The sequence below is a fragment of the Entelurus aequoreus genome, linkage group LG27 (genome assembly GCF_033978785.1).
Source record: "Entelurus aequoreus isolate RoL-2023_Sb linkage group LG27, RoL_Eaeq_v1.1, whole genome shotgun sequence".
NCBI classification, from domain to species: Eukaryota; Metazoa; Chordata; class Actinopteri; order Syngnathiformes; family Syngnathidae; genus Entelurus; species Entelurus aequoreus.
Window position 1 is genome coordinate 9787243 of NC_084757.1, and position 21963 is coordinate 9809205.

The 21963-nt window shown below is 38.8% G+C and overlaps 1 protein-coding gene across 4 annotated transcripts in view; it reads left to right on the forward strand.

Moving 5' to 3' along the window:
* Nucleotides 1–2877: 2877 nt before the first annotated feature.
* The window catches only part of palld (palladin, cytoskeletal associated protein), a 74204-nt gene continuing 55118 nt past the window's right edge, over nt 2878–21963 (forward strand). For 2 of the 4 annotated variants that reach the window (XM_062039402.1, XM_062039403.1), the window contains exons 1-5: nt 2878–4112; nt 16827–17002; nt 17274–17340; nt 19309–19426; nt 19500–19553. In XM_062039402.1, coding sequence (XP_061895386.1) covers nt 2878–4112; nt 16827–17002; nt 17274–17340; nt 19309–19426; nt 19500–19553 — 1650 coding nt within the window. Of the gene's footprint in view, nt 4113–10810; nt 10958–16826; nt 17003–17273; nt 17341–18008; nt 18121–19308; nt 19427–19499; nt 19554–21963 lie in introns of those variants that run through there. The other 2 variants (XM_062039404.1, XM_062039405.1) reach the window with 2 other exon arrangements.

The following is a 21963-nucleotide window of genomic DNA, read 5'->3' on the forward strand; positions in this document are numbered from 1 at the left end:
ACATGTTTCAGTGTGTCGGGTGTGTTACAGGTGACATGTTTAAGGTGTGTTACAGGTGACATGTTTCAGTGTGTCAGGTGTGTTACAGGTGACATGTTTCAGTGTGTCGGGTGTGTTACAGGTGACATGTTTAAGGTGTGTTACAGGTGACATGTTTCAGTGTGTCAGGTGTGTTACAGGTGACATGTTTCAGTGTGTCGGGTGTGTTACAGGTGACATGTTTAAGGTGTGTTACAGGTGACATGTTTCAGTGTGTCGGGTGTGTTACAGGTGACATGTTTCAGTGTGTCAGTTGTGTTGCAGGTGACATGTTTCAGTGTGTCAGGTGTGTTACAGGTGACATGTTTCAGTGTGTCAGGTGTGTTACAAGTGACATGTTTCAGTGTGCCAGGTGTGTTACAGGTGACATGTTTCAGTGTGTCAGGTGTGTTACAGGTGACATGTTTCAGTGTGTCAGGTGTGTTGCAGGTGACATGTTTCAGTGTGTCAGGTTTGTTGCAGGTGACATGTTTCAGTGTGTCAGGTGTGTTACAAGTGACATGTTTCAGTGTGTCAGGTGTGTTACAGGTGACATGTTTCAGTGTGTCAGGTGTGTTACAGGTGACATGTTTAAGTGTGTCGGGTGTGTTACAGGTGACATGTTTAAGGTGTGTTACAGGTGACATGTTTCAGTGTGTCAGGTGTGTTACAGGTGACATGTTTCAGTGTGTCAGGTGTGTTACAGGTGACATGTTTCAGTGTGTCAGGTGACATGTTTCAGTGTGTCAGGTTTGTTACAAGTTACATGTTTCAGTGTGTCAGGTGTGTTACAGGTGACATGTTTCAGTGTGTCAGGTGACATGTTTCAGTGTGTCAGGTGTGTTACAGGTGACATGTTTCAGTGTGTCAGGTGTGTTACAGGTGACATGTTTCAGTGTGTCAGGTGTGTTACAGGTGACATGTTTCAGTGTGTCAGGTGTGTTACAAGTGACATGTTTCAGTGTGCCAGGTGTGTTACAGGTGACATGTTTCAGTGTGTCAGGTGTGTTACAGGTGACATGTTTCAGTGTGTCAGGTGTGTTGCAGGTGACATGTTTCAGTGTGTCAGGTTTGTTGCAGGTGACATGTTTCAGTGTGTCAGGTGTGTTACAAGTGACATGTTTCAGTGTGTCAGGTGTGTTACAGGTGACATGTTTCAGTGTGTCAGGTGTGTTACAGGTGACATGTTTAAGGAGTGTTACAGGTGACATGTTTCAGTGTGTCAGGTGTGTTACAGGTGACATGTTTCAGTGAGTCAGGTGTGTTACAGGTGACATGTTTCAGGTGTGTTACAGGTGACATGTTTCAGTGTGTCGGGTGTGTTACAGGTGACATGTTTAAGGTGTGTTACAGGTGACATGTTTCAGTGTGTCAGGTGTGTTACAGGTGACATGTTTCAGTGTGTCGGGTGTGTTACAGGTGACATGTTTAAGGTGTGTTACAGGTGACATGTTTCAGTGTGTCAGGTGTGTTACAGGTGACATGTTTCAGTGTGTCGGGTGTGTTACAGGTGACATGTTTAAGGTGTGTTACAGGTGACATGTTTCAGTGTGTCGGGTGTGTTACAGGTGACATGTTTCAGTGTGTCAGTTGTGTTGCAGGTGACATGTTTCAGTGTGTCAGGTGTGTGTTGCTTCATCATACCACCTCTCAGCCTGGCATAAACAAACACAAACGAATGTCAGCACTTTGCCTCAACACCATCTCCCTCCCTGCCAGAAGCCCCCACACTGAAACCTGAGCCAAGCGGGCCAAATTTAGCCTGACACAGAGCAGCCTGAGTCCGGCACAGTTGGGACGTCAGACACTGAGCCTGAGAGCTGCTTCTTCAGGCTCCTCACACTAACCAGCTCTATTGGTTTCTCACACTAACCAGCTTCTCACACCAACCAGCTTCTTCAGGCTCCTCACACCAACTAGCTTCTTCTGGCTTCTCAAACCAACCAGCCTTTAATGGTTCCTCACACCAACCAGCTTCTTCTGGCTCCTCACACCAACCGGCCTTTATTGGTTCCTCACACCAACCGGCTTCTTCTGGCTCCTCACACCAACCAGCTTCTTCTGGCTCCTCACACCAACCGAACTTTATTGGTTCCTCACACCAACCGGCTTCTTCTGGCTCCTCACACCAACCAGCAGAGAGGCTTCTTCTGCTCAACAGGAGAACAACTTGACCGGCGTCAGAAGACATTTGGTCACAAAGTTCACTGAAGGCAAGTTTCAGTCTTTTTTCTTAGATGATCTTTGTTTAGCAAAACGTTGCTGCCCTCTTCTTCGGGCCTATGGTGAATGTCATTTCCTAAAATGCATAAAAGATCGGAACAGAAAGTTTTATGAAGACGTCAAGAAATGTCTGCTTACTGTAAATGATTAGTATAAATGTTTCATTGAGCAATAAAACGGTGCTAGAGAAATCATGTTTTGAGACTGTCACGGTCTAACGTTAGCGAGGGCGCCGTCATGCCTGCAGCCCAGCTCAGGAGATTAAAAATAACAGCAGCTGCTCTTCAAGCGCCCAAAATATATCTTTTACAATGTTTTCATGTGGGGCTTTAGCACTTTAGGATTTTAAGCACCATCACAGTCTTGCTCTTTAGCATCTTTAGCCCCGTAATGGTCCTGTACTTCAGCTTCTTCAGCATCATCATGGTCCTGTACTTCAGCTTCTTCAGCATCATCATGGTCCTGTACTTTAGCTTCTTTAGCACCATCATGGTCCTGCTCTTTAGCACCATCATGGTCCGGTACTTTAGCATCTTTAGCATTGTCATGGTCCTGTACTTTAGCATCTTTAGCACCATCATGGTCTTGCTCAAGCTACAGATGTCATGGATACCTCTGTCTGACATGTGTTGCAGGATGCAGCACGGGAGTTGGAACCAGCCACTCCCCATATCTCTGCTGCTCAAGAGCCCGGCAGGAGACCAGGCTGCTGGCGTTGAGGAGGACCATGGCGTGGTCTTGGTTGATAAGGATCTCTCCGAGGACCCCCGGCTGGAGGTGCAGGCCGGCAGAGGTGACTTTGTGGATCTCACTGAATTTTTGAACGCCGAAGAGATCAACCGCAGTCTGGACTTGGCCTGGGAGGCCTTTGGTGACGCAGACGATCAGCGTCCTGAGTGGCAGGCGCAGGATTTCAAAGAGGAGCCTACAGATGTTCGTCAGTCTTCGCCCTCACCTGAGAAGCTCACCTGTCACAAGCCTGCTCAGCCTCTTTACAAACAGGACAAACCTCGGCTTCTTCACGAAGACTTGGAGCTGAACGAGCGCACGTCTTCCGTCACTGAGTTCTGCAGTCGGGCCGCCACCTTCATCGAGGAGCTCTCGTCCATCTTCAAAGGGTCAGCACATGTGGAGCAGCAAATGGACGACCACTTGTCCTCCCCTCATGGTGGACTGTCTCCCGGGAGCCAGCAAGCAGACCCTGCTGCCTCCTCCTCACCCTGCCAACCATCACCATGTCAACCATCACCCTGCCAGCCATCATCATGTCAACCATCACCATGTCAACCATCACCATGCCAGCCATCACCATGTCAACCATCACCCTACCAACCATCACCATGTCAACAATCACCATGTCAACCATCACCAATTCAACCATCACCCTGCCAGCCATCACCAAGTCAACCATCACCTTGCCAACCATCACCAAGTCAACCATCACCCTGCCAGCCATCACCAAGTCAACCATCACCTTGCCAACCATCACCAAGTCAACCATCACCCTGCCAACCATCACCAAGTCAACCATCACCCTGCCAACCATCACCATGTCAACCATCACCAAGTCAACCATCCCCCTGCCAGCCCTCCCCATGTCAACCATCACCATGCCAGCCATCACCCTGCCAGCCATCACCATGCCAGCCAGAGCAGGTTACATACCAGCAAGCAACGACAGGTCCTCCAATGGCAGGTCCACAGGAGGTGGTTCCTGCTGCTCAGGAGCATCATCATTGCGAGGCTCCACCCACATGTGGAACCCTGATGCCGCCATGCTTTGTCCAGAAGCTGAAGAGCCAGGAGGTGGCAGAAGGAAGACCTATTCGTCTGGAATGCAGCGTCAGCGGGAACCCACTTCCACTCATCAGGTAGGTTCTCTTGTGCAGGTCAAACTGTAATGTGCTTGTGGGCCACTAGGTGGCAATGCCACATTGTAGAGGAGCACACATTTACTTGGTATATGTACATGTAGTATATGTACATGTAGTAAAACTGTAATGTGCTTGTGGGCCACTAGGTGGCAATGCCATGTTGTAGAGGAGCACACACATACTTGGTATATGTACATGTAGTATAAGTACATGTAGTAAAACTGTAATGTGCTTGTGGGCCACTAGGTGGCAATGCCACATTGTAGAGGAGCACACATATACTTGGTATATGTACATACATGAAGTAATACTGTAATGTGCTTGTGGGCCACTAGATGGCAATGCCACGTTTCAGAGGAGCACACATATACTTGGTATATGTACATGTAGTAAAACTGCAATGTGCTTGTGGGCCACTAGGTGGCAATGCCATGTTGTAGAGGAGCACACATATACTTGGTATATGTACATGTAGTAAAACTGTAATGTGCTTGTGGGCCACTAGGTGGCAATGCCATGTTTTAGAGGAGCACACATATACTTGGTATATGTACATGTAGTATATGTACATGTAGTAAAACTGCAATGTGCTTGTGGGCCACTAGGTGGCAATGCCATGTTGTAGAGGAGCACACATATACTTGGTATATGTACATGTAGTATATGTACATGTAGTAAAACTGTAATGTGTTTGTGGCCCACTAGGTGGCAATGCCATGTTTTAGAGGAGCACACATATACTTGGTATATGTACATGTAGTATATGTACATGTAGTACAACTGTAATGTGCTTGTGGGCCACTAGGTGGCAATGCCACATTGTAGAGGAGCACACATTTACTTGGTATATGTACATGTAGTATATGTACATGTAGTAAAACTGTAATGTGCTTGTGGGCCACTAGGTGGCAATGCCATGTTGTAGAGGAGCACACACATACTTGGTATATGTACATGTAGTATATGTACATGTAGTAAAACTGTAATGTGCTTGTGGGCCACTAGGTGGCAATGCCACGTTGTAGAGGAGCACACATATACTTGGTATATGTACATACATGAAGTAATACTGTAATGTGCTTGTGGGCCACTAGATGGCAATGCCACGTTTCAGAGGAGCACACATATACTTGGTATATGTACATGTAGTAAAACTGCAATGTGCTTGTGGGCCACTAGGTGGCAATGCCATGTTGTAGAGGAGCACACATATACTTGGTATATGTACATGTAGTAAAACTGTAATGTGCTTGTGGGCCACTAGGTGGCAATACCATGTTGTAGAGGAACACACATACTTGGTATATGTACATGTAGTATATGTACATGTAGTAAAACTGTAATGTGCTTGTGGGCCACTAGGTGGCAATGCCATGTTTTAGAGGAGCACACATATACTTGGTATATGTACATACATGTAGTAATACTGTAATGTGCTTGTGGGCCACTAGGTGGCAATGCCATGTTGTAGAGGAGCACACATATACTTTGTATATGTACATACATGTAGTAATACTGTAATGTGCTTGTGGGCCACTAGGTGGCAATGCCATGTTGTAGAGGAGCACACATATACTTGGTATATGTACATACATGAAGTAATACTGTAATGTGCTTGTGGGCCACTAGGTGGCAATGCCATGTTGTAGAGGAGCACACATATACTTGGTATATGTACATACATGTAGTAATACTGTAATGTGCTTGTGGGCCACTAGGTGGCAATGCCATGTTTTAGAGGAGCACACATATACTTGGTATATGTACATACATGTAGTAATACTGTAATGTGCTTGTGGGCCACTAGGTGGCAATGCCATGTTGTAGAGGAGCACACATATACTTGGTATATGTACATGTAGTATATGTACATGTAGTAAAACTGTAATGTGCTTGTGGGCCACTAGGTGGCAATGCCATGTTGTAGAGGAGCACACATACTTGGTATATGTACATGTAGTATATGTACATGTAGTAAAACTGTAATGTGCTTGTGGGCCACTAGGTGGCAATGCCATGTTTTAGAGGAGCACACATATACTTGGTGTATGTACATGTCGTATATGTACATGTAGTAAAACTGTAATTTGCTTGTGGGCCACTAGGTGGCAATGCCATGTTTTAGAGGCGCACACATATACTTGGTGTATGTACATTCATGTAGTAATACTGTAATGTGCTTGTGGGCCACTAGATGGCAATGCCATGTTGTAGAGGAGCACACATATACTTGGTATATGTATATGTAGTACATGTACATGTAGTAAAACTGTAATGTGCTTGTGGGCCACTGGGTGGCAATGCCACATTGTAGAGGAGCACAAATATACTTGGTATGCGTACTGGTAGTTTACCCATATGTAGTATATACGTTTAGTATATGTACATGTAGTATATGTACTTGTAGTTTATGTACATGTAGTATACGTACTTGTAGTTTACCAATTTGTAGTATATGTTGTATATGTATATGTAGTATATGTACATGTAGTATATGCACTGGTAATTTACCCATATGTTGTATATGTATATGTAGTATATGTACATGTAGTATATGTACTGGTAGTTTACCCATATGTTGTATATGTATATGTACATGTAGTATATGTACTGGTAGTTTACCCATATGTAGTATATGTACATGTAGTATATGTACTGGTAGTTTACCCATATGTTGTATATGCACATGTAGTTTATGTACATGTAGTAAAACTGTAATGTGCTTGTGGGCCACTAGGTGGCAATGCCATGTTGTAGAGGAGCACACATATACTTTGTATATGTACATGTAGTATATGTACATGTAGTAAAACTGTAATGTGCTTGTGGGCCACTAGGTGGCAATGCCACGTTGTAGAGGAGCACACATATACTTAGTATATGTACATGTAGTATATGTACATGTAGTAAAACTGTAATGTGCTTGTGGGCCACTAGGTGGCAATGCCATGTTTTAGAGGAGCACACATATACTTGGTATATGTACATATTGTATATGTACATGTAGTAAAACTGTAATGTGCTTGTGGGCCACTAGGTGGCAATGCCACATTGTAGAGGAGCACACATATACTTGGTATATGTACATATTGTATATGTACATGTAGTAATACTGTAATGTGCTTGTGGGCCACTAGGTGGCAATGCCATGTTGTAGAGGAGCACACATATACTTGGTATATGTACATACATGAAGTAATACTGTAATGTGCTTGTGGGCCACTAGGTGGCAATGCCATGTTGTAGAGGAGCACACATATACTTGGTATATGTACATACATGTAGTAATACTGTAATGTGCTTGTGGGCCACTAGGTGGCAATGCCATGTTTTAGAGGAGCACACATATACTTGGTATATGTACATACATGTAGTAATACTGTAATGTGCTTGTGGGCCACTAGGTGGCAATGCCATGTTGTAGAGGAGCACACATATACTTGGTATATGTACATGTAGTATATGTACATGTAGTAAAACTGTAATGTGCTTGTGGGCCACTAGGTGGCAATGCCATGTTGTAGAGGAGCACACATACTTGGTATATGTACATGTAGTATATGTACATGTAGTAAAACTGTAATGTGCTTGTGGGCCACTAGGTGGCAATGCCATGTTTTAGAGGAGCACACATATACTTGGTGTATGTACATGTCGTATATGTACATGTAGTAAAACTGTAATTTGCTTGTGGGCCACTAGGTGGCAATGCCATGTTTTAGAGGCGCACACATATACTTGGTGTATGTACATTCATGTAGTAATACTGTAATGTGCTTGTGGGCCACTAGATGGCAATGCCATGTTGTAGAGGAGCACACATATACTTGGTATATGTATATGTAGTACATGTACATGTAGTAAAACTGTAATGTGCTTGTGGGCCACTGGGTGGCAATGCCACATTGTAGAGGAGCACAAATATACTTGGTATGCGTACTGGTAGTTTACCCATATGTAGTATATACGTTTAGTATATGTACATGTAGTATATGTACTTGTAGTTTATGTACATGTAGTATACGTACTTGTAGTTTACCAATTTGTAGTATATGTTGTATATGTATATGTAGTATATGTACATGTAGTATATGCACTGGTAATTTACCCATATGTTGTATATGTATATGTAGTATATGTACATGTAGTATATGTACTGGTAGTTTACCCATATGTTGTATATGTATATGTACATGTAGTATATGTACTGGTAGTTTACCCATATGTAGTATATGTACATGTAGTATATGTACTGGTAGTTTACCCATATGTTGTATATGCACATGTAGTTTATGTACATGTAGTAAAACTGTAATGTGCTTGTGGGCCACTAGGTGGCAATGCCATGTTGTAGAGGAGCACACATATACTTTGTATATGTACATGTAGTATATGTACATGTAGTAAAACTGTAATGTGCTTGTGGGCCACTAGGTGGCAATGCCACGTTGTAGAGGAGCACACATATACTTAGTATATGTACATGTAGTATATGTACATGTAGTAAAACTGTAATGTGCTTGTGGGCCACTAGGTGGCAATGCCATGTTTTAGAGGAGCACACATATACTTGGTATATGTACATATTGTATATGTACATGTAGTAAAACTGTAATGTGCTTGTGGGCCACTAGGTGGCAATGCCACATTGTAGAGGAGCACACATATACTTGGTATATGTACTGTTAGTTTACCAATATGTAATATATGTACATATAATTTATGTACTTTTAGTTTATGCATATGTAGCATATGTACATGTTGTATATGTACTTGTAGTTTACGAATATGTAGTACACGTACATGTAGTATATGTAACATATGTTGCTCCAAAAGCTGTATGTACCTTTCAGCATTAATGGTGCCTTCACAGATGTGTAAGTTACCCATGCCTTGGCCACTAATACACCCCCATACCATCACACTTGCTGACTTTTACACTCCGCGCCTAGAACAGTCCGGATGGTTCTCTTCCTCTTTGTTCCGGAGGACACGACGTGCACAGTTTCCAAAAACAATTTGAAATGTGGACTCGCCAGACCACAGAACACTTTTCCACTTTGCATCAGTCCATCTTTGATGAGCTCGGGCCCAGCGAAGCCTTTCTGGGTGTTGTTGATAAATGGCTTTGGCTTTGTATAGTAGACTTTTAACTTGCACTTACACATGTTGCAGGCATCAAATCCAAATGAGCTAATATTTGCAAAAGAAAAGATTTCCAGTGTGAACATGAAATATCGTGTCTTTGCTGTCTATTCAATTAAATTGCGAAGTGTTTCTGGGTGTTGTTGATAAATGGCTTTGGCAGTCTATTCAATTGAATATAAGTTGAAAAGGATTTGCTAATCATTGTATTCTCTTTTTATTTACCATTTACACAACGGGACAACTTCACTGCTTTTGGAGATTGTATATGTACAGTACATGTGTACATGTGTACATATATATATATATATATATATATATATATATATATATATATATATATATATATATATATATATATATATATATATAATAAGTGTTAAAAGTAGGTGTGAGATAGAAAGAAGCTACAGCAGACAAGAAGAAGTCAACACTTTGGAATAGTTTGAGTCATCCTGGCCTGAGGTGTGCTGCACACTTACTCACCTGTGCTTTGACAACAAGGTGAGGTCGTTACCTTCATGACCTCACCTTGTTGTCAAAGCACAGGTGAGTGGCCTTCGTCTTCCACTCACCTGTGCTTTGACAACAAGGTGAGGTCATTACCTTCATCTTCCACTCACCTGTGCTTTGACAACAAGGTGAGGTCATTACTTTCATCTTCCACTCACCTGTGCTTTGACAATCAGGTGAAGTCGTTACCTTCATCTTCCACTCACCTGTGCTTTGACAATCAGGTGAGGTCGTTACCTTCATCTTCCACTCACCTGTGCTTTGACAACAAGGTGAGGTCGTTACCTTCATCTTCCACTCACCTGTGCTTTGACAACAAGGTGAGGTCGTTACCTTCATCTTCCACTCACCTGTGCTTTGACAACAAGGTGAGGTCGTTACCTTCATCTTCCACTCACCTGTGCTTTGACAACAAGGTGAGGTGGTCACCTTCATCTTCCACTCACCTGTGCTTTGACAACAAGGTGAGGTCGTTACCTTCATCTTCCACTCACCTGTGCTTTGACAACAAGGTGAGGTCGTTACCTTCATCTTCCACTCACCTGTGCTTTGACAACAAGGTGAGGTCGTTACCTTCATCTTCCACTCACCTGTGCTTTGACAACAAGGTGAGGTCGTTACCTTCATCTTCCACTCACCTGTGCTTTGACAACAAGGTGAGGTCGTTACCTTCATCTTCCACTCACCTGTGCTTTGACAACAAGGTGAGGTCGTTACCTTCATCTTCCACTCACCTGTGCTTTGACAACAAGGTGAGGTCGTTACCTTCATCTTCCACTCACCTGTGCTTTGACAACAAGGTGAGGTCGTTACCTTCATCTTCCACTCACCTGTGCTTTGACAACAAGGTGAGGTCGTTACCTTCATCTTCCACTCACCTGTGCTTTGACAACAAGGTGAGGTCGTTACCTTCATCTTCCACTCACCTGTGCTTTGACAACAAGGTGAGGTCGTTACCTTCATCTTCCACTCACCTGTGCTTTGACAACAAGGTGAGGTCGTTACCTTCATCTTCCACTCACCTGTGCTTTGACAACAAGGTGAGGTCGTTACCTTCATCTTCCACTCACCTGTGCTTTGACAACAAGGTGAGGTCGTTACCTTCATCTTCCACTCACCTGTGCTTTGACAACAAGGTGAGGTCGTTACCTTCATCTTCCACTCACCTGTGCTTTGACAACAAGGTGAGGTGGTTTGATGTGCAGCCATCTTTAATTGTCTCTCTTCCGCTCATCTTTATGACAAAGGTCAAAGATTTTACTTATACTTTATACTTGGTACTTGTACCTTATACTTGTACTTGTTCTTTATACTTATACTTTATACTTGTACTTGTACTTTATACTTGTACTTGTACTTGTTCTTTATACTTATACTTATACTTTATACTTGGTACTTGTACCTTATACTTGTACTTGTTCTTTATACTTATACTTTATACTTGTACTTGTACTTTATACTTGTACTTGTACTTATTCTTTATACTTATACTTATACTTTATACTTGTACTTGTACTTTATACTTGTACTTGTACTCGTTCTTTATACTTATACTTTATACTTGTAATTGTACTTTATACTTGTACTTGTTCTTTATACTTATACTTTATACTTTATACTTTGTACTTGTACTTTATACTTGTACATGTACTTGTTCTTTATACTTATACTTATACTTTATACTTATGCTTGTACTTTATACTTGTACTTCTTCTTTATACTTATGCTTATACTTTATACTTGTACTTGATACTTTGTACTTGTACTTTTTACATGTACTTGTACTTGGTACTTGTACTTTATACTTTGTACTCGTTCTTTATACTCATGCTTATACTTTATACTTGTACTTTATACTTTTTACTTGTACTTGTTCTTTATACTTGTACTTTATACAAGTTCTTGTACTTTATACTTTGTACTTGTACTTTTACTTTATACTTGTACTTGTACTTTATACTTTGTACTCGTTCTTTATACTCATGCTTATACTTTATACTTGTATTTTATACTTTTTACTTGTACTTGTTCTTTATACTTGTACTTTATACAAGTTCTTGTACTTTATACTTTGTACTTGTACTTTTACTTTATACTTGTACTTTATACTTGTACTAGTACTTTATACTTATACTTGCTCATCTTTATGACAAAGGTCAAAGATTATACTTCCACTTTATACTTGTCCTTGTACTTTATACTTATACTTGCTCATCTTTATGACAAAGGTCAAATATGTATTCTGCGTCTGATCGCCTACCTTTTATGGGACCACATTACTTATACTTCATACTTATACTTTATACTTATACTTAAACAAAACCCAACAGCAGTAAAGTTGTGTAAATGGTAAATAAAAAGAGAATACAATGATCTGCAAATCCCTTTCAACTTATATTCAATTGAATAGACTGCCAAAGCCATTTATCAACAACACCCAGAAACACTTCGCTGGGCCCGGGCTCATCTAAGATGGACTGATGCATAGTGGAAAAGTGTTCTGTGGTCTGACGAGTCCACATTTCAAATTGTTTTTGGAAACTGGGGACCAAAAGAGGAAAAGAACCATCCGGATTGTTCTAGGCGCAAAGTTAAAAAGCCAACATGTGTGATGGTATGGGGGTGTATTACATGGGTAACTTACACATCTGTGAAGGCACCATTAATGCTGAAAGGTACATACAGCTTTTGGAGCAACATATGTTGCCATCCAAGCAACGTTATCATGGACGCCCCTGCTTATTTCAGCAAGACAATGCCAAGCCACGTGTTACAACAGCGTGGCTTCATAGTAAAAGAGTGCGGGTACTAGACTGGCCTGCCTGTAGTCCAGACCTGTCTCCCATTGGAAAAAATAAAAACCCCTGACGAGCAGGGAAACCTGTGGAACAGGCTTGTAGGGATGATATAGCCTCTGTGTTTTTTCCTAACCTAACGTGTGTGTATATATATATATGTATATATGGAGGTTTATCAACATACACTTGCACAGCCACACATTACAAAGTGTTTGTCAGTTCCAATCCTACAAATAGCCACGTTTGTCCCAACACGTCGTGGACTCCGAGACCAGACTTCCTCCTGCACTCCAAAACACAACATCATCTTTGTCTGCGTGACTCATGCTGCGTCACCGGGGCGTGCTCACACCCTCTCCCACGCCCACCCGCCGTCTGTCAATCGCCGTTTCACAACAGCTGCTCTCCTGGAGTTGCTCAGGTCACAGAGCAGCTGTTCCTTGTCTGCCGGTGTACTGTCTCTTTAAGTAGCAGGCGCGCTGACGCCGTCTCTGTGGATCTGCATCCTTCTAAGCTGTGCCACACATTTCCAATGGGAGACAGGTCTGGACTACAGGCAGGCCAGTCTAGTACCCGCATTCTTTTACTATGAAGCCACGTTGATGTAACACGTGGCTTGGCATTGTCTTGCTGAAATAAGCAGGGGCGTCCATGATAATGTTGCTTGGATGGCAACATATGTTGCTCCAAAAGCTGTATGTACCTTTCAGCATTAATGGTGCCTTCACAGATGTGTAAGTTACCCATGTCTTGGCCACTAATACACCCCCATACCATCACACCTGCTGGCTTCTACACCCTGCGCCTAGAACAATCCGGATGGTTCTTTTCCTCTTCGGTCCACAGTTTCCAAAACAATTTGAAACGTGGACTCGTCAGACCACAGAACACTTGTCCACTTTGCATCAGTCCATCTTAGGCTTCACTGGGCCTGAGCTCATCTTTCTGGGTGTTGTTGATAAATGGCCATTGGCTTTGCATAGTAGAGTTTTAACTTGCACTTACAGATGTAGCGACCAACTGTAGTTATTGACAGTGGTTTTCCGAAGTGTTCATGTGGCGATATCCTTTACACACTGATGTCACTTGTTGATGCAGTACCGCCTGAGGGATCCAAGGTCTGTATTGTCATCGCTTACGTGCGGTGATTTCTCCAGATTCTCTGAAATTTTTGATGATATTACGGAGCGTAGATGGTGAAAAATCCCTAAATTCCTTGCAATAGCTGGTTGAGAAATGTTGTTCTTAAACAATTTGCTCAGGCATTTGTTGACAAAGTGGTGACCCTCGCCCCGTCCTTGTTTGTGAATAGAAGCTGCTTTTATACCCAATCATGGCACCCACCTGTTCCCAATTAGCCCGTTCACCTGTGGGATGTTCCAAATAAGTGTTTGATGAGCATTCCTCAACTTTCTCACTCTTTTTTGCCACTTGTGCCAGCTTTTTTGAAACATGTTGCAGGCATCAAATTCCGAATGGGCTAATATTTGAAAAAAAATACCAAAGTTTCTCAGTGTGAGCATGAAATATCTTGTCTTTGCAGTCTATTCAATTCAATATACGTTGAAAAGGATTGTTGTATTCTCTTTTTATTTACCTTTTACACAACATGACAACTTCACTGCTTTTGGGGTTTGTAATTAGAAACACACGTCACTGTTACTTGGATATTAATGATGCACACTGTCAATTGCACAATAATGATAAACACTGTTAGTTGGACTATAATGATAAAGAATGTTGATTGGGTAGTAATGATAAAGAATGTTGATTGGACTATAATAATAAAGAATGTTGATTGGACTATAATGATAAAGAATGTTGATTGGACTATAATGATAAAGAATGTTGATTGGACTATAATGATAAAGAATGTTGATTGGATAGTAATGATAAAGAATGTTGATTGGGTAGTAATGATAAAGAATGTTGATTGGACTATAATAATAAAGAATGTTGATTGGACTATAATGATAAAGAATGTTGATTGGACTATAATGATAAAGAATGTTGATTGGATAGTAATGATAAAGAATGTTGATTGGATAGTAATGATAAAGAATTTTGATTGGACTATAATGATAAAGAATGTTGATTGGATAGTAATGATAAAGAATGTTGATTGGACTATAATGATAAAGAATGTTGATTGGATAGTAATGATAAAGAATTTTGATTGGACTATAATGATAAAGAATGTTGATTGGATAGTAATGATAAAGAATGTTGATTGGACTATAATGATAAAGAATGTTGATTGGATAGTAATGATAAAGAATGTTGATTGGACTATAATGATAAAGAATGTTGATTGGATAGTAATGATAAAGAATGTTGATTGGACTATAATGATAAAGAATGTTGATTGGACTATAATGATAAGGAATGTTGATTGGATAGTAATGATAAAGAATGTTGATTGGACTATAATGATAAAGAATGTTGATTGGACTATAATGATAAAGAATGTTGATTGGACTGTAATGATAAAGAATGTTGATTGGACTATAATGATAAAGAATGTTGATTGGACTATAATGATAAAGAATGTTGATTGGATAGTCATGATAAAGAATGTTGATTGGATAGTAATGATAAAGAATTTTGATTGGACTATAATGATAAAGAATGTTGATTGGACTATAATGATAAAGAATGTTGATTGGATAGTAATGATAAAGAATGTTGATTGGATAGTAATGATAAAGAATTTTGATTGGACTATAATGATAAAGAATGTTGATTGGATAGTAATGATAAAGAATGTTGATTGGATAGTAATGATAAAGAATTTTGATTGGACTATAATGATAAAGAATGTTGATTGGATAGAAATGATAAAGAATTTTGATTGGACTATAATGATAAAGAATGTTGATTGGATAGTAATGATAAAGAATGTTGATTGGACTATAATGATAAAGAATGTTGATTGGATAGTAATGATAAAGAATTTTGATTGGACTATAATGATAAAGAATGTTGATTGGCTAGTAATGATAAAGAATGTTGATTGGATAGTAATGATAAAGAATGTTGATTGGACTATAATGATAAATAATTTTGATTGGACTATAATGATGAAGAATGTTGATTGGACTATAATGATAAAGAATGTTGATTGGACTATAATGATAAAGAATGTTGATTGGATAGTAATGATAAAGAATGTTGATTGGATAGTAATGATAAAGAATTTTGATTGGACTATAATGATAAAGAATGTTGATTGGATAGTCATGATAAAGAATGTTGATTGGATAGTAATGATAAAGAATGTTGATTGGACTATAATGATAAAGAATGTTGATTGGATAGTAATGATAAAGAATGTTGATTGGACTATAATGATAAAGAATGTTGATTGGACTATAATGATAAGGAATGTTGATTGGATAGTAATGATAAAGAATGTTGATTGGACTATAATGATAAAGAATGTTGATTGGACTATAATGATAAAGAATGTTGATTGGACTGTAATGATAAAGAATGTTGATTGGACTATAATGATAAAGAATGTTGATTGGACTATAATGATAAAGAATGTTGATTGGATAGTCATGATAAAGAATGTTGATTGGATAGTAATGATAAAGAATTTTGATTGGACTATAATGATAAAGAATGTTGATTGGACTATAATGATAAAGAATGTTGATTGGATAGTAATGATAAAGAATGTTGATTGGATAGTAATGATAAAGAATTTTGATTGGACTATAATGATAAAGAATGTTGATTGGATAGTAATGATAAAGAATGTTGATTGGATAGTAATGATAAAGAATTTTGATTGGACTATAATGATAAAGAATGTTGATTGGATAGAAATGATAAAGAATTTTGATTGGACTATAATGATAAAGAATGTTGATTGGATAGTAATGATAAAGAATGTTGATTGGACTATAATGATAAAGAATGTTGATTGGATAGTAATGATAAAGAATTTTGATTGGACTATAATGATAAAGAATGTTGATTGGCTAGTAATGATAAAGAATGTTGATTGGATAGTAATGATAAAGAATGTTGATTGGACTATAATGATAAATAATTTTGATTGGACTATAATGATGAAGAATGTTGATTGGACTATAATGATAAAGAATGTTGATTGGACTATAATGATAAAGAATGTTGATTGGATAGTAATGATAAAGACACACATCAATGTGACATCATAAAAGACAATAGTCATAGTAGTTCATGACATGTTCATGATGACAATAACCATGGTTCTTCCATCAAGGTGGTTCTGTGAAGGCCGAGAGCTGCACGACTCACCTGACCTCCGCATCTGGAGCAGTGGTGACCTTCACACTCTGGTCATCAACGAGGCCTTCCAGGACGACACGGGACGCTACACCTGTGTGGCCTCCAACTGTGTGGGTGGTGACCACACCTCTGCAGAAGTCTACATCGAAGGTCAGCCTCTTTCTTTTTGTGTGAGAGGGTGGTTGTCACCTGGTTGTCACCTGGTTGTCACCTGTGAGAGTGTGGCACGGTTGTCACCTGGTTGTCACCTGGTTGTCACCTGTGAGAGTGTGGCACGGTTGTCACCTGGTTGTCACCTGGTTGTCACCTGTGAGAGTGTGGCACGGTTGTCACCTGGTTGTCACCTGGTTGTCACCTGTGAGAGTGTGGCACGGTTGTCACCTGGTTGTCACCTGGTTGTCACCTGGTTGTCTCGTCACAGGAGCTTCATCCTCAGACTCCGACGGAGAAGGATCAGCGTCAAAGTCCAGACCAAGAAGCATGACCCAGTAGGTGTTACTTATGTATTAGTGTTGTCCCGATACCAATATTTTGGTACCAATACCGTTACCAAAATAATGTTGATCATTTCCGATACTTTTGTAAATAAACGGGACCACAAAAAATGTCATTATTGTCTCAATTTGAACCAAAAATCTTAAGGTACATTAAACATATGTTTATTATTGCAATTTAGTCCTTAAATGAAATAGTGAACATACTATCATTCTCAGTGGGGTGTCTTCATATTGCTGCAGGACAGTGTTTCAACCTGAATTAGTCAAATGTAATATTAAGCCCGCTAATCATTCTGTAATTGAAGACCGGACCAGAACATGTTATGTCATAATTGACACAATATTTCAGCCAGCGTGTTCCTAAACTGATGCACTAGCACGGGGGTCGGCAACCCGCGGCTCTAGAGCCGCATGAGGCTCTTTAGCGCCGCCCTAGTGGCTCTCTGGAGATTTTTCAAAAATGTATGAAGAATAGAAAAAGATGAGGGGAAAAAAAATCTTTTTTTTTTTTTTAGTATGGTTTCTGTATGAGGACAAACATGACACAAACCTCCCTAATTGTTATAAATCACTCTGTTTATATTAAACATGCTTCACTGATTCGAGTATTTGGCGAGCGCCGTTTTGTCCTACTAATTTTGGCGGTCCTTGAACTCACCTTAGTTTGTTTCCATGTATAACTTTCTCCGACTTTCTAGGACGTGTTTTATGCCACTTCTTTTTCTGTCTCATTTTGTCCACCACACTTTTAACGTGCGTGAATGCACAAAGGTGAGTTTTGTTGATGTTATTGACTTGTGTGGAGTGCTAATCAGACATATTTGGTCACTGCATGACTGCAAGCTAATCGATACTAACATGCTATTCAGGCTAGCTATATGTACATATTGCATCATTATGCCTCATTTGTAGCAATATTTGAGCTCATTTAGTTTCCTTTAAGTCCTCTTAATTCAATGTATATCTCATGACACACTATCTGTATGTAATATGGCTTTTAATTTGTTGCGGCTCCAGACCGATTTGTTTTTGTATTTTTGGTCCAATATGGCTCTTTCAACATTTTGGGTTGCCGACCCCTGCACTAGCATTACTTCAAGTGCAAATATCACAGACTACCACTACAAAACATCTCTGACGAAGCATGATCGTAACGGAAGACATTTTGATTTTGTTCATGTTAATGTCAGGGTTCCCCCTAAATGTTGCCAAAGTACCTGTGGTGGTGGGGGCGTGGTTAGGGGCGTGGCCGATATGACGTCATCGCACGATTAGCTATGATGCATATATTCTTTAAAAAGGGACGTGAATTTACATTTAAAACAAATCTGTTACTAAGTATAGTATTAACATTTATATTTTTCTTACATAATATTGTTCTCTTTTTAAATTGTCGCTGCTTATTGTACTTTTAGTCGCGCTTTCTGTGATAAAAAGGACTGGCAACAAATCTAGCATCTATTTCTGGTGTTATTGGAGGCTGTACTGGTGTTTAGAGACTCACACTTGCTTCAAGTTGCTGGGAACTTTCTCATTAGTGTCATTTTATTATAAATTATTAAATTTTGTATTATATTATTACATAATTATTATAAGTTTAAATAATTAAATACATACAATTATTATTATTTATAATTATTATTTAACTATATTATTTATATATTATAATAAATATAAAATATATGTGTAATTTATATATAATATAATAATATAATAATATATATATATATATATATATATATATATATATATAATAATTATTAAATAAAAAAGTAAATAATTATTATAAGTATTATATTATATATATTATATTATTATAAATTGTCAAAATGGCAATTGAACATTAATACCAACTTTTGTGCCGCCTTATTTCCATGAAAATGTTCCAACTTATGACGACAACTTACTTTCCCGATGTCAAGAGTTGTTTTTTTCCCCGCCTCCCGTGGATTCTTTCAGGCTGCAGAAGAAAAGCACCTCCATGTCCCTGACGATCCGCTCGCCGTCGCCCCAGACGCCCGCGGTCCTGCCTCACCGCTCCACGCTGGTGCAGTCCCTGTCGCAGCCTCTCCAGCGGGTGACCTTGTTGCGCAACATGATGTCGTCCCAGAACCGCCGACCCATGTTTGCTTTCTTCATGTCGTCCTCAGACACAGAGCCCCATGTTGTCGTTGAGCGGCGTCCACCTGCCCGCGTTCACCAAAGTAAGTCCCACAGGTTCGAACCCCGTGCAACAATAAGTGGAAGTCTGTTGAAATTGAATTTCCATTTTTTGTTTAGAGTGTTGCCTATGGATCATAATCTTTATGTAAGACAACATATATTTTTCTTTTTTATACATTCTAAGTTGTAAAATATGGCTAGTAAGAGGTGGCCTACAATGTAGCTAATAGTAGTTAACTATTGTGCCCATAAAATCCTCTAAAACCTCCAAAATGTGCCAACAATATGTGGTGACCTGAATATTGACAAGTATTATAAGTGCTAACGCAGAGGAACTACTTTTAGCAATGCCGTGGTCACAGAGAGCTAGTATTGAAATATGAGCTGCTGCATGGTGAAAGTTAATTCCAGATGATACATCATGTCTTTGACCTGGATAGTAGAAGGTTGTGGACATAAACCCACAAGTTGGTTAACTTTGACATCCAGCTTAGACCACTTTTGTTGTTGAATTATTGTTATTTAATGATTGTTGTTGTCCTCCGCAGCCACACTTTTGTTGTTGAATTATTGTTATTTAATGATTGTTGTTGTCCTATACTGCCACACTTTTGTTGTTGAATTATTGTTGTTTAATGATTGTTGCTGTCCTCTGCAGCCACACTTTAGTTATTGAATTATTGTTATTTAATGATTGTTGTTGTCCTCTGCTACCACACTTTAGTTATTGAATTATTGTTATTTAATGATTGTTGTTGTCCTATACTGCCACACTTTTGTTGTTGAATTATTGTTATTTAATGATTGTTGTTGTCCTATACAGCCACACTTTTGTTGTTGAATTATTCTTATTTTATGATTGTTGTTGTCCTATACAGCCACATTTTTGTTGTTGAATTATTGTTATTTAATGATTGTTGTTGTCCTCTGCAGCCACACTTTTGTAATTGAATTATTGTTATTTAATGATTGTTGTTGTCCTACGCAGACACACTTTTGTTGTTGAATTATTGTTATTTAATGATTGTTGTTGTCCTACGCAGACACACTTTTGTTGTTGAATTATTGTTATTTAATGATTGTTGTTTTCCTACGCAGACACACTTTTGTTGTTGAATTATTGTTATTTATGATTGATGTTGTCCTCTGCAGCCACACTTTTGTAATTGAATTATTGTTATTTAATGATTGTTGTTGTCCTACGCAGACACACTTTTGTTGTTGAATTATTGTTATTTAATGATTGTTGTTGTCCCACGCAGACACACTTTTGTTGTTGAATTATTGTTATTTAATGATTGTTGTTGTCCTACGCAGACACACTTTTGTTGTTGAATTATTGTTATTTAATGATTGTTGTTGTCCCACGCAGACACACTTTTGTTGTTGAATTATTGTTATTTAATGATTGTTGTTGTCCTACGCAGACACACTTTTGTTGTTGAATTATTGTTATTTATGATTGATGTTGTCCTCTGCAGCCACACTTTTGTAATTGAATTATTGTTATTTAATGATTGTTGTTGTCCTACGCAGACACACTTTTGTTGTTGAATTATTGTTATGTAATGATTGTTGTTGTCCTACGCAGACACACTTTTGTTGTTGAATTATTGTTATTTAATGAGTTATTGTCCTATGCAGACACACTTCTGTTGTTGAATTATTGTTATTTAACGATTGTTGTTGTCCTATGCTGACACACTTTTGTTGTTGAATTATTGTTATTTAATGATTGTTGTTGTCCTCTGCAGCCACACTTTTGTAATTGAATTATTGTTATTTAATGATTGTTGTTGTCCTATGCTGACACACTTTTGTTGTTGAATTATTGTTATTTAATGATTGTTGTTGTCCTATACAGCCACACTTTTGTTGTTGAAATATTGTTATTTAATGATTGTTGTTGTCCTATACAGCCACACTTTTGTTGTTGAATTATTGTTATTTAATGATTGTTGTTGTCCTATAATGTCACACTTTTGTTGTTGAATTATTGTTATTTAATGATTGTTGTTGTCCTATACAGCCACACTTTTGTTGTTGAATTATTGTTATTTAATGATTGTTGTTGTCCTATAATGTCACACTTTTGTTGTTGAATTATTGTTATTTAATGATTGTTGTCCTATACAGCCACACTTTTGTTGTTGAATTATTGTTATTTAATGATTGTTGTTGTCCTATAATGTCACACTTTTGTTGTTGAATTATTGTTATTTAATGATTGTTGTTGTCCTATACAGCCACACTTTTGTTGTTGAATTATTGTTATTTAATGATTGTTGTTGTCCTATACTGTCACACTTTTGTTGTTGAATTATTGTTATTTAATGATTGTTGTTGTCCTATACAGCCACACTTTTGTTGTTGAATTATTGTTATTTAATGATTGTTGTTGTCCTATACAGCCACACTTTTGTTGTTGAATTATTGTTATTTAATGATTGT